Source organism: Oryx dammah, unplaced genomic scaffold, assembly GCF_014754425.2.
Source record: "Oryx dammah isolate SB20612 unplaced genomic scaffold, SCBI_Odam_1.1 HiC_scaffold_5, whole genome shotgun sequence".
Classification (NCBI taxonomy): Eukaryota; Metazoa; Chordata; class Mammalia; order Artiodactyla; family Bovidae; genus Oryx; species Oryx dammah.
The window spans coordinates 44,443,512-44,458,070 of record NW_024070189.1 but is presented as its reverse complement, the minus strand read 5'-3'; the positions used below and the strand labels follow the sequence as shown (position 1 = coordinate 44,458,070).

Sequence of the window (14,559 nt, the reverse complement as noted above, 5' to 3'; positions counted from 1 at the left end):
AGATTTTTTCATTTGCTTATATAACATATATAGACATAGCAAGAGCTTTGGGGTTTTTTGGTTTGGGGTTTCTTCCCCCCACAAAAATGTGGTTACACTATATGTATTTTATTCTACACATAACTTTTCCACTATGGTCACATCTCCAGGACATTTCTAGTAGCTGTGTAATATTACTCGGGATTCTCATCAATTCAACCATTCCTCTGTTGACAGGCATACACGTTGTTTCCGTTCTGGAAACCTAGGCAAAAACATCCTTGAACATGTCTCCTTCAGTTTGGTTCCTTCTTTTCTCCTTTCATGAATCATGAAAAATCTTGACATTAAAGCCCTATTCCTCCTTAACCATGTTCACCTGGCATTTGGCATCTAAGGGGAGGTGTGGTCCTTATGGTTTGTTATTTCATGCTGACAGTTCCAGGAATCTTGACCTCACATACTGCATTGATAACGAGAGTTCCTCCTTCCTGCTGTCAGCCCATGTTTAAAGTTTGAGTGCTTGGTACACACTGCGTGTTATATTTGCAGAAGGATCAGTTTTAGCATGTAGAAGAACTGAGTGAAGAAACTGTTGCATTTTGCTATGTACTTAAAAGAAATCTTTTTTTGTTACTGTTGTTTTTACACCTATCTCGAAACTAGATATTATCTGAGCAAAGGGTTTTCTAAAATGTGAGTTCAAAGGGAGAAGCCAAAACTACACAAACCAAGATCTTTAAATATTGTTTGTATTTGAAGTCTCTGGGGCAGGTTCAGTTCAGTTCAGTTCAGTCGCTCAGTCGTGTCTGACTCTTTGCGACCCCATGAATGGCAGCACGCCAGGCCTCCCTGTCCATCACCAACTCCTGGAGTTCTCTCAGACTCATGTCCATAGAGTCAGTGATGCCATCCAGCCATCTCATCCTCTGTCATCCCCTTCTCCTCCTGCCCCCAATCCCTCCCAGCATCAGGGTCTTTTCCAATGAGTCAACTCTTCACATGAGGTGGCCAAAGTATTGGAGTTTCAGCCTCACCATCAGTCCTTCCAATGAACACCGAGGACTGATCCTTTAGGATGGACTGGTTGGATCTCCTTGCAGTCCAAGGGACTCTCAAGAGTCTTCTCCAACACCACAGTTCAAAAGCATCAATTCTTCGGTGCTCAGCTTTCTTCACAGTCCAACTCTCACATCCATACATGACCACTGGAAAAACCATAGTCTTGACTAAATGGAACTTTGTTGGCAAGGTAATATCTCTGCTTTTCAATATGCTATCTAGGTTGGTTATAACTTTCCTTCCAAGGAGTAAGCGTCTTTTAATTGCATGGCTGCAGTCACCATCCGCAGTGATTTTGGAGCCCCCCAAAATAAAGTCTGACACTGTTTCTACTGTTTCCCCATCTATTTCCCATGAAGTGATGGGACCAGATGCCATGATCTTTGTTTTCTGAATGCTGAGCTTTAAGCCAACTTTTTCACTCTCCTCTTTCACTTTCATCAAGAGGCTCTTTAGTTCCTCTTCACTTTCTGCCATAAGGGTGGTGTCATCTGCATATATGAGGTTATTGATATTTCTCCCAACAATCTTGATTCCAGCTTGTGCTTCTTCCAGCCCAGCTTTTCTCATGATGTATTCTGCATATAAGTTAAATAAGCAGGGTGACAATATACAGCCTTGACGTACTCCTTTTCCTATTTGGAACCAGTCTGTTGTTCCATGTCCAGTTCTAACTGTTGCTTCCTGACCTGCATACAGATTTCTCAAGAGGCAGGTCAGGAGGTCTGGTATTCCCATCTCTTTCAGAATTTTCCACAGTTTCTTGTGATCCACACAGTCAAAGTCTTTGGCATAGTCAATAAAGCAGAAATAGATGGTTTTTTGGAACCCTCTTGCTTTTTCCATGATCCAGCGGATGTTGGCAGTTTGATCTCTGGTTCCTCTGCCTTTTATAAAACCAGCTTGAACATCTAGAAGTTCATGGTTCACGTATTGCTGAAGCCTAGCTTGGAGAATTTTGAGCATTACTTTACTCACATGTGAGATGAGTACAATTGTGCAGTAATTTGAGCATTCTTTGGCATTGCCTTTCTTTGGGATTGGAATGAAAACTGACCTTTTCCAGTCCTGTGGCCACTGCTGAGTTTTCCAAATTTGCTGGCATATTGAGTGCAGCACTTTCACAGCATCATCTTTCAGGATTTGAAAGAGCTCAACTGGAATTCCATTACCTCCACTAGCTTTGTTCGTAGTGATACTTTCTAAGGCCCACTTGACTTCACATTCCAGGATGTCTGGCTCTAGGTGAGTGATCACACCATCGTGATTATCTGGGTCGTGAAGCTCTTTTTTGTACAATTCTTCTGTGTATTCTTGCCACCTTTTCTTAATATCTTCTGCTTCTGTTAGGTCCATAGCATTTCTGTCCTTTATCGAGCCCATCTTTGCATGAAATGTTCCCTTGGTATCTCTAATTTTCGTGAAGAGATTTCTAGTCTTTCCCATTCTGTTGTTTTCTTCTATATCCTCTATTTCTGGGGCAGGTTAGGCAGGCACAAAACTGGTGGTGAACTGGTCGTGCAGAGGTGCCTAATTAACACTAATAACCTTTGTGATTCTCTAAACTGTTGAGAGGAGGGAAGAGCAGGTGGGTGCAGCAAAGCCTGCCTTGAACGGAAAAGGACCTTTATAAAGTTGTCAGCCTCGGCACATGTTGTCGCACTCATTTTCCAGCTCCTCTGGTTCCAGCCAGACTGTGTTAAAGAGAAACACACCCCTGTCTTATCCCCCGCAGAGTGAGAGAGGAGGGCTGGGGAGCCAAGCCCCTGCTGCGGAGGGACGGCTTGCTGTCAGTGTGTCGGGAGAGGCCGCAGACCTGCGTCTGGAGGGATGATGGGGATGAAGGGCAGGAGCTTTGCACATTCCGCCCACTAAGACCCAGTTTCTTCCTTTTGTTCCAGAGCCTGGAGCTATTTATAACTTTCACAAAGCTTCTTGGGGGCTCCAGAGCCCATAAGACAAGTCTTTCTGAGACTGTTGTATTATAAGAGACTGTCTTCTACATACAAAGTAGAGAAGGGAGAATTTCAGAATTTTGAAGCTAAACCGTGTGCTGGAAAATGACCTACACTGTGGCCTCAGGGAGGTGGAAAATCAGTTTTCTGAGCCAGATGCTGTACCAGGTGCATTCACATATGGTATCTCTTTTATTCTTTGGGACACCCTTAATTAGGAAGGAGTTATATCCCTATTTTACCCATGTGGAAACAGGCTTAGGGAGGCCATGACCTTCGCAAAGTGACCCACTGCTAAGTAACTAAGGTGAGATTTGAACCCTGATTTGAGGGTCTCTTCAGCTTATGCCCTTTCCCTTACCACACCTGCAGTTTCCTCCACTATTTGATATATGGGTTTGCTGTCTCACTCTGTGACCCTTCGAGGGTCCCTCCCTATTATGGGCCTCAGTTTCCTCATCTGCAAAACTAAGTGCAAACAGGATGAGATTCAGGCCCTTCCAACCTTCATAGTCAGTTCTTCTCATTGACTTTTCACATTGAAGCTGTGCACATAGCCTGGGAGCAATGCCTTTGTCTTGTTCCTCAATCCCAAAAGATGCTATCTTCTACCACCCCCAAAATATACAAATCAGCTCTCAACAAGCCTCATCTAGACATCTGTTTGGTGGAGGAAGGCATATTGGGTTAGGTGCCATGAGAAATGGCTAAAATGTTGCTCATTTCTAGAAGATTGTTTATCTAAGAGTACAAGCACTGGGAACTTTCAAACAATATAGTTACTCCACAGGATTTTCTAAATGATCATTCCTTTAAAAAAAGACTCACCCTATAATTGCTGAAGAACAGTTTGCTGTCTGTAGTGTGCAGAGCATAGTGGTGGTGAGATGCTGTGGTCTACAGGTAACTTTCATGATGTCAAGGTAGCCCAGTTGGCACAGTATTGATAAGGCATTGCTAATCATACGAAACAGTAACAGTGTGCCCCAGCAGTCTTACTGTCCATGATCTGGAAGTCCAAATCTCCATATTAGCGATTTTCCTGGAGAAATTAGAAATCTTAATTCTAAAAGAGTCCATTTTTTCAAAGTTATAAAGAAAAATTAAGAACACTTCAACTAGTTCTAGTACAATATTGGCTGCTTGTTCTTTACTCCAGGGAATAGACTTTTTATCGGCTGCACAGTTACTTCAGTTAATGGGGACTCCTCTGCAAGGAGACAAGGGCAATAAAGGGAAGCGGGAATGTGGAAAAAGCCAGCTAGGCTCTCCAGGAGGAGCAGGGGAAGCTGTGGCAGTGCCTCTCTCAGGGCCTGAAATAGGAAGGACTTTCTAAATCCAACCACCAGGTTTTCTTTAAGATCTCAGCAGCAGAAATTTCTGGATCCCTTTGTTAAGAAGCCTTAGTTTTTCTCCATATAGCTCTGTGTCTGCTCCTCTCGTTATCTCTGGGACTACCTTTCTATATATCAAGGTTGTGTACCCAAGAAAGAGAATTTGATTGATCTGGTGAACCCCAGTTGGACACAGATTTCTTGCTAAACCATCAACCGCAGACAAGTAAATGGATTAGCTGCCCTTGGGTCCAGGCTCTGCTTCTGCCTCTAGGCAGTGGATAGTGTCCAGTGTTAGGGAGTTAAATGTTTTTATTTTATTTTTAATTGGAGGATAATTACTTACAATGATGTGTTGGTTTCTGCGATACATCCACATGAATCAGCCATAGGTATACATATGTCCCCTCCGTCCTGAACCTCCCTGCCAGCCCTAACCCCATACCACCCCTCTGGGCTGTCATGGAGCACCAAGCTTGGGTTCCCCGCATCCTACAGCAGCTTCCCACTGACTGTGTATTTTACCTATGGTCATGCACATGTTTCTGTGCTGCTCTCTCAAACCATCCCACCCTCTTCTTCCCCTACTGTGTGCATAAGTCTGTTCTCTATGTCTGTGTCTCCTTTGCTGCCCTGCAAATATATATATATATATATATATTTTAATATAGTTCCCTTCAGAATGATTGGATTGTTCTTTTTCAAGGTTGACTCGAAGAAATTTTTGAAATGCTTCACTTTGATTTTGATTTATTTTAATTCTAGTGCTCCAGCATTAAGCCCTGAGGGTGCATCTTAAGGGCCAGTATATTAGATTCTTCTTCATGCCCAAGGGCTCAGAAGCCTTTAGGGAATATTAAACTGGGGGCTTCTCAGTCATAGATGAGTCCTCTCACTGCCTCCCATTCCCCTCCACAGCCCTCTGTCCAGGCCACTTTCTCCTAGTCAGTGAGTGAACAAAGTTCTCTCTCTGCAGCAGGAGAGAGGCTGCCGCCTTCAGGTCAGAGAGGATACCTTGGACGGGTTTCTGCTTCTGTCCTTCAAAAGCCATCCTGAGGTCCACAACAGATGCATGTGGCTGACGGGGATTAGAGATTATTTAGCTACATAAGCAAGAGTCTTATATCAGGTTGGCAAAAAAATTCATTCGGCTTTAAGTAAAAATAAAAGACACATTTTTCATTATCATCAAGAAGTGTATTGAACAACATATTTCCCAACTGAACAAACTTTGTGGCCAACCCAATAGTTACAACTGCCAGAAGCCTAACTCAAACTGATTGAAGAAAACACAGTGCATTAACTCGTGTGACTGAAAAGGCCAGGAGTAGACCTTGGCTTCAGCCATCGCTGGATCTAGGTCCCCAAATGATGCCAGCAGGAACCTCTCTTGGCTCTGTTTTCTGTTCTGCTAACTTCATTTTAACACAGGGAACAGTCTGTATGGTGGCCTCAGGCAGACCAGACTTCCATCCTTCCATGTTCATTTACAGAAAAAAAAAAAAAAGCTTCCCTCTCTCCCAGCTGTCTCAGCCACAATTTGTTCTGGTTTGTGAGTGCCCACCCCTCAAACAACCACGGGGCTTGGGAGCTGCAGTTGGCTGAGCCAGGCCCTCTTGCCCACCCTCAAGGCAAGACAAAGATTTCTCTTAAACCCTGTGGAATCACAGGATGAGAGATTCCCCAAGGGAAATCAGGATGCTCTTACCAAAAGAAGGAGAAGGAATACAGAGCAGGCATGCCAGACTTACTCTTTGTCCAGCTCCCTTATCAACATAGAAGGAACTTGGGATCCGCGAGAAGTGACTCGGAATGTTGCATGGCAGAGCAGAAAGCGGAAGCCCGGACTTCAGTCTCCTACTTAGTGTCCTCAGCTTTTGTTTTTTAATCTCTTCATTCTTCTTTTTGTCTGTGCGATTAATAGTATACTATCCCTGTAAAAATATTTATGTACACAGGGCAGATGGCTTTAAATCTCGGCTCCAGCCACTACCAACTGTTTGACCTCTCTGCCTTGTTTCTTCCTTGTTGTAATGGGAATAATGATATTCCCATCATTCCTATAATGATGCTCTACCTTGTAAGAGCATTGTGACAATTAAATAATTAATGCATATAAAGTGCTTACAACCTTGCCTGACATAATGAAAACACTTAGCAGATACAGTCCATTATCATCATTGTCATCTTCTACCTTATTTTTAGCTGCTATCAGTACTCTATAGTTTGAATTTTTCATCATTTATTTAATATGTCCCCACTGATGGACGTTCACTTTGTTTTCTACTCTCTTCACCGATTCAGAGTGTGTTAGGGAACACCCCTGACCGTGCCTCTTTGTTCTCATGCTGTGCATGTCTAACTAGACTTTGTCCTGTCAGGGTTGGGACCTCATTAGACTGTGAATCAAATGACAGAAGAAGTGCTTGGGCAAGGGGTGGGCTGTTTTGCACTCAGCTCATAGTTGTCACCCCCATTCTCCCTCTGTCTGCTGCAATCTGAGGAGAACTGGGGCTTCTCCCATGAACTCCCAGCAGGGAGGTGGCCTGTGGGCAAGTCTGTGGAACCACGTTTTCTGCGGGATCCTAGAGAGATTCATTTCAACATGTCACATAATTGGAAATGCACAGGGACCTCTTCCTCTATGAAGGGCCCAGAAATACTGAGCCATGAGGGCACCCCCGTGATGTCGTGTGACGTAAGTGTCCCATGTCCCTGCTTTGACACTTTGTGAGGGCATCGCTCTGCCCTCTCCTGCTCCCAGGGGGCCTCTGTCCAGCATCTCAGGAGGCCACGCTATATCTGGGAGCCCACGGGGACCTAGACCCATCAAGTCAGTGTGCCGTGTGCCATGCTGTGGAAACAAATATGTGTTCAGAGAAGAGCACTGAGGAAGATACGCCCTGAATGCTTCACGGAGGTCAGCCCCTGGTGTCAGGATGTTGCCGGCCTTAGCAGTTGTCTTTTAGCCTTTCTGTGTTTTCCAGCTTCTCATTCTGAGCAGTCACCACTTTTGTCATCAGGAAAGATACTGTAAGCATTACTTGAGGTGCACACACTCTAGATTTGCGGTTTGGGCCCAAGTCACTCTCCTCTCAGGGCTCCATTCTCCCCAGGTGAGGAATGAGCTTAGCACTGCCCAGTTTCTCTCCCTCCCAGGGGGTGATAACAGAGACGAGAGAAAGGAGGGTGTTCTGTAAACCCTCAGGCATGATGAACCAGGGGAAGGCAGAGATTCTTATTGTCTGGTCAGAGCCAAAACCAGCCTCTTTGCATTGGGAGCAGTGCCCTGGCTTCCCCTTGCCAGAGACCACTCTCTGAAGGCCATCAGGTGAAGGGTACTTCCTGTATATCACACACAAAAGGACCGGGTGTCCTCTACCATCCAGCGTTGAGATCCTAAGACACAACACACAGAGAGGTCTTAAAGGGGACAAGTAAGGTGGGGACATCACAGGATGGCCTTCTCTCCTCCTCCCTGCCACCCCTGTTCCCCCTCTATCTGCTACGATCTGAGAAGAACTGGGGCTTCTCCCATGAACTCCCAGCAGGGAGGCGGCCTGTGAGCAAGTCTGTGGAACCACGTTTTCTGCGGGATACTGGAGAGATTCATTTCAACGTGTCACATAATTTTCTATTTAAACCAAGAAACTCTAGTAAACTGGGACCAAACTAATGATGAGTGCCCATGCCAAAATGCCGTTTTGTGTTTATTTAGTAAATAAATGAGTAAGTGAATAGAGGAAGGAGAAAAAGAGTAAACCCCCCCCCCCAAAAAAAAGCACATGGTCAAGTCTGAGCCTTTTTTTAAGTTCTGAATAATCTTTGATTCCAAGATCAGGTTAAATTAGAAGTGAATTTAGTCTCTTGTGGCTCTGTCTACTTCCTTTAGTATAGGATGGTGTGTCTACCCATAGGCTGTGGGGCCCGACTCTGGGGTTCAAGAAAGCCAGGGCTCTCTGCTGAGTAATAGCTCTATTGTAGTTCTCTCCATGGACTCCAGTGGTTTATTACAGCTAACCCCCCTTCCAACCCTGCTTCAATCGAGTGAGCCTCCTGTGAAATTGGATGGAAGGCAGGAACTTTTGTAGAAAACTAGATAGCGCCTTTCTTGGCCACAGAGGACTCAGACAAACTAATGGAAAGGGCTTTTTAAGAACAGATGCTTTCCTTTATTGGTGAAGGCCAACATAATGAAGTTGAAGAAGGTTCCCCCAGAAGGCTGGCTGAAATGATCAAAGGGGTTAGAGAAGTGGGGGAAGGGGTGGAGGAAGACTGTGTGGGGCCTCGATAAAAGCAGTCCAGCCAGATGGATGAACAGGAAGAGGTATAAAAGAAGTCCAGAGATTGCAAGTAGAAAGAAAGACTGACCTGTTCATCAAAACTGGACTGCCAGAATTAGGGGCACCCTGTCCATGCAGCTGAAACTGGGCTCACAGCTAAACACCACAAGGTCAGTCCTGCCCCGTCCCACCCCCTAGCTTCCCTTGATGCCTCTAGGAGAGGTAGGATTTAAAGCTAAGGAGACAGTTGACCCTGACCTGTTTTTTCCTCCCAACACTTCTTTCTGAAAATTATCAAACATACAGAAAGCTTGAAAGAATTGCACACAGGACACTCATGTTTCTACTGTCTAGATTCTGTGATTAACCTTCCTCTAATGATTTTATCACATACACATTCACCCCTCTCTCCATCCACCAGCCCCTCTGCTGTCTATTTGTTTGTTTATTTTTGGTCGTGCTGGGTTTTTGTGGCTGTGTGTGGGCCTTTACTAGTTGCAGTGAGCAGGGATATTCTGTAGCTGTGGTGTGCGGGCTTCTCATTGCAGTGGCTTCTCTTACCGTGGAGCACGGGCCCTAAGGCACACAGGCTCAGTAGTTGTGGTGCCCAGGCTTAGTTTCCTCATGGCATATGAGATCTTCCCAGACCAGGGACTGAACCCGTGTCCCCTGCATTGACAGGTGGATTCTTAACCACTGGACCACCAGTAAGTTGCAAGGAGATCCTGGCTTATTTGGACAGTGGATTGCAGTGGCATATGAAAGGAGACATTTTCTTGTTATGTTCATTGTCCCAGATGTCACAAGTTTCCCCAAAAAAACTTCTTAACAGCCTGTGTAAGCCCCTTGCATGGAGCCTTTTATGTCTGGGCTCCCAACTTCCACATCTTGTGCTAGAGACCTGGCGCAAGGTGGGTAGTTTTGTCATTCCCTCTGGGCCTGCCTGGTCTTCAGCTCCTCTTTTCTGGGCCCTGGGAAAATCTCTAATATCTCTATTGAACAATGAAAAGAAGTGAAAGATGAAAAGATCCTTAAATTTTCTATCATCATGTTGTTAGCAATAATATTGGTATTGTTTTTCTAAAACTATTGTTATATTATAGGGAAAAATAGCCTAGTCATGTTGATGCTAAGAGCCCTGATTTTTAGCAAAAGAGTTAAAATGTAAAACCAGACAAAAGCCTAAGAAAACTCCAGACCAGTTTCCCTTATAAATACAGATGTAAAAATCCTCAGTAAAATACTAGCAAACCAATATATAAGGATTATATAAGCAACATATAAGGATTATGCACCATGACTAGGTAGAATTTTATTTATTTTTGACTGTGCTGCGTCTTCTTTGCTACACACTAGCACCCATGAAGAGGCTGCCAGAATGTTCCCATCAAATCAGGTCAAGCCTCTAGCTCTCACTACCAGTTTACAGGAGCCAACATGGGGCAGACAGAGGAACATGTTGAGAGACACCACAGCAATCCCGAAAGCAAAATGCAGACTGTGGAAAATACTCTAGGACAGATGACTGGATTGCCTAAACAAAATAAATGGTAAGGGGAAAAGAGACTAGGAGACACATCAACTAAAGGCACTAGGTCAGCCTTGTCTTGATCCTGGTTTTTAACAACCAGCTTTTAAAAGATACAGAATAGTCAGGAAAGTTTGAACATCAGCTAGATATTTTCTGATACTAAGTAACTACGTTAAATCCTTGGAGTGTTACCATGATATGAAAGGCCCATGGGAACAGGGCCTTCCACCCTCAGGCTTACCATAGAGCTGGTGGAGAGCAAAGGAACTTCCAAGTTCCAAGTTCCAAGTTCATGGATACATGGTTTTTCCTCCATGGAGAAGAACGTGCAAGGGGTGGGGAAGGAGGCAAGAGTGCTATGGAAGGGCTGCCCTCCACATGGAATCATGAAGATGAACAACCATGTTGCTATCACAACTGAGGTATGAACAGGTTAGTGGGTGTAAACACCAAACCCCAGTGCTCCTTCACCACTGGGAGTTGTTGTTTTGTAACTGTTTGTGTACAGAGCTAGGGGGATCTCGTGTGTGTATGTATCTATGTGAGTGTGCATGGGTGTGTTTATGTGTGCTGGGAGGCCAAGTAGAAGACAGTGCTGAAGTAACCGTGGTGTCCCCAGCTTTCACTCAGTCCCTAGGGGCTGGAGAGGAAGTAGGAATTGCAGTTAGATGAACCATATGCCTGAGTTCTCCGGGCAGTGTGAGAGCTGAACCTGTCCTCTTCATCTCCTGTGTCTCCCTCTAGCTGCAAAAGCAAACGCTACCTGGAGACGCTCCCCAACACCAGCATCATCATCCCCTTCCACAATGAGGGCTGGTCCTCGCTCCTCCGCACCGTCCACAGCGTGCTGAACCGCTCACCCCCGGAGCTGATCGCCGAGATAGTGCTCGTGGACGACTTCAGTGACCGAGGTAGGGCCCCCTTCACCCAGCTTCCCACCTCCACGCTCTGTTCAGTGACTTGCCGAAGGGATGGCAGGTTTTCCTTTCTTCAGCAGCACTAGCATATGGGCCATGTGTACTGATAGCTGCTCCATGCCAGGCCATGAACCTGGCACTGAACCTGGCATTATCTCAGTCTGGGGCTAACTTCATGGGACTAACTGAGATGTAGTTACAGTCACCATGAAGTGGATTCTGTTTTTATTCTGTTTGTATCAGTGTAAAGCTAGTGGAGGTGATGGAATTCCACTTGAACTATTTTAAATCCTGAAAGATGATGCTGTGAAAGTGCTGCACTCAATATGCCAGCAAATTCGGAACACTCAGCAGTGGCCACAGGACTGGAAAAGGTCCGTTTTCATTCCAATCCCAAAGAAAGGCAATGCCAAAGAATGCTCAAACTACCGCACAATTGCACTCATCTCACACGTGAGTAAAGTAATGCTCAAAATTCTCCAAGCCAGACTTCAGCAATACGTGAACCATGAACTTCCTGATGTTGAAGCTGGTTTTCGAAAAGGCAGAGGAACCAGAGATCAAATTGCCAACATCCGCTGGATCATCGAAAAAGCAAGAGAGTTCCAGAAAAACATCTATTTCTGCTTTCTTGACTATGCCAAAGCCTTTGACTGTGTGGATCACAATGAACTGTGGAAAATTCTGAAAGAGATGGAATACCAGACCACCTGACCTGCCTCTGGAGAAACCTATATGCAAGTCAGGAAGCAACAGTTAGAACTGGACATGGAACAACAGACTGGTTCCAAATAGGAAAAGGAGTACATCAAGGCTGTATATTGTCACCCTGCTTATTTAACTTATATGCAGAGTACATCATGAGAAAGGCTGGACTGAAAGAAACACAAGCTGGAATCAAGATTGCCGGGAGAAATATCAATAACCTCAGATATGTAGATGACACCACCCTTATGGCAGAAAGTGAAGAGGAACTAAAAAGCCTCTTCATGAAATGAAAATGGAGAGTGAAAAAGTTAGCTTAAAGCTCAACATTCAGAAAACGAAGATCATGCCATCTGGTCCCATCAGTTCATGGGAAATAGATGGGGAAACAGTGGAAACAGTGTCAGACTTTATTTTTCTGGGCTCCAAAATCACTGCAGATGGTGATTGCAGCCGTGAAATTAAAAGACGCTTACTCCTTGGAAGGAAAGTTATGACCAACCTAGATAGCATCGTAAAAAGCAGAGATATTACTTTGCCAACAAAGGTCCATCTAGTCAAGGCTATGGTTTTTCCCAGTGGTCACGTATGGAGGTGAGAGTTGGACTGTGAAGAAGGCTGAGTGCTGAAGAATTGATGCTTTTGAACTGTGGTGTTGGAGAAGACTCTTGAGAGTCCCTTGGACTACAAGGAGATCCAACCAGTCTATTCTAAAGGAGCAGTCCTGGGTGTTCATTGGAAGGACTGATGGTGAGGCTGAAACTCCAATACTTTGGCCACCTCATGTGAAGAGTTGACTCATTGGAAAAGACTCTGATGCTGGGAGGGATTGGGGGCAGGAGGAGAACGGGATGACAGAGGATGAGATGGCTGGATGGCATCACTGACTCGATGCACATGAGTTTGGGTGAACTCCGGGAGTTGGTGATGGACAGGGAAGCCTGGCGTGCTGCGATTCATGGGGTCGCAAAGAGTCGGACACGACTGAGCGACTGAAATGAACTGAACTGAACTGAAAAATGCGTTAAACTGCAAGTAACAGAGAACTTTAGCTAGCAGCTCAATAAAGGGGTTTATTCATTTATTCATTCATCTCATAAAGCAGTCCAGGGTTGGCATAGCTACTCAAATCTTTCATTGGAGAACAAGACATTCTATCTTCCTGCTTCCTCATCCTCATCCTCATGGTCATAAAATGGCTGCTGTACTTCTGGGAAGTCTACCTTTCAGGCAAGAAGATGGAGGAAGGGCAAAGAGAACAAAACCTCTTCCTTTGAAGATTTTTGCCTTCTTATTCAGAATGCAAAGTCTCCCCAGTGATTCTGAGCCAGAACTCTGACATTTGGGCACACATATCTGCAAGGGTGGCTGGGAAGGTGAGTGTTCTGATATTGGGTCTCTTTATGGTAGAGATAGGAAAAGCAGAAGTGAATTAGAGAAGGCATCAGGTCAACCCACCTACAATATCTGCTACCCCATTTTACAGATGTGAAAACTGAGACTCAGAGAGGTTATGTGACTTGCCCTTGGTCACAGAGCTCTTAGGTGGTGATACAGTGAACAAATCATGTCTTCCTGGCCCTAAACACATTATCTTAACCTCTGGACCACACTGTAGAGCCTCTTCACTGAGTCTCACCCATGGCTTTGTGAGACACAGAGGGGGAGCCACAAATGAAATCCAAGAAGAATTTGTCCTCCAGCCAATTGTCTTAAGTTTATTCTTTGCATCAGAGCTTTTACCACTTGCAGTAAAATTAAGTGAAGCCCTTTCCTTTTCTCACCTTTTAGTAGAGGCACTAATAAGTAGTGAAGAGGAGCCTAAGTACATTCTACGATAATCAAAACTCGAGTTTCTTGTGCCCCGTTTTAATACTGCATGCCTAATACTCGAACATATACACATCTTACATTCAGCTCTTATTACCTCTAATTCTCCCCTCACTCTTGACATACACTCATTCTCAGAGGACCCTTTACTTTTCCTTCTTTGATCTTATCACAGCAGAATTAAAATACCAATAAGCGTAACATGTGAGCATTGTGTGTATAAACGTGGACCTGTCGTGTGTTCACCCTACTGGACTCCACATTCTGAGAGCTGGGTCTACCCGGTCAGTCTTATTCACCACATATTCTCAGCTCCTTAGGCATACAGTAGCTGCTTAATACATGTTTGATGAGTGAATCATCAGAGCTCCTTTATCTGTCCCTTAGCACTTCCACCATGGTTACAATAGCATCTATTATGTGAGATTTATTTATGTCCCTGAAGTGAGGTCTGCAAGATCACCTGTGGGCGTGTCTCCATGTCTCCGTAGCACCATTCTTTAGCAATAGTTTCAGCTTTGTTCCGGGCCCTGTCACTTACTTGCTCTGTGACCTTTATCTAATCACTTAACCTCTCTGTGCTTCAGTTGCCACATCAATGGAATGGAATCTACCTCTTAGGTGGTCATGACTATTAAATGGGCTAATATATGTGAGGTGGTTAGGATAGTACATGGCACCAAGTGAACATCAGAAATAAACTTTTAACCCTGGTATTATCGTTATTGTTGTCAACATTGTTTCTGACGGGTTTGTCAGAGGGGGAGTCAGGGGTAAATGTATAGACATGAAGGTGCAGTCAACCCCTTTCCAGGGGTGAAAAAAACACTCGACAAATGTGCTGTTGCCCCACCTTTAGCCTAAATTGTCTTCCCATCTATTCACGGTGTCAAGAACCACTTCTATGGGCCAGAACCATGTATTATCTCATTTTGTCTTGATGACAACCCCTGAGGGAGGAGG

At 44.7% G+C, this 14,559-nt stretch overlaps 1 protein-coding gene across 1 annotated transcript in view; it reads left to right on the top strand.

The window, feature by feature from the left end:
- Window positions 1-14,559, top strand: part of GALNT10 (polypeptide N-acetylgalactosaminyltransferase 10) — a 230,941-nt gene that overhangs the window by 119,346 nt on the left and 97,036 nt on the right. The window contains exon 4 of the mRNA XM_040241469.1: window positions 10,889-11,055. Within this exon, the coding sequence (XP_040097403.1) occupies window positions 10,889-11,055 (167 nt within the window). The remainder of the gene's footprint in view (window positions 1-10,888; window positions 11,056-14,559) is intronic.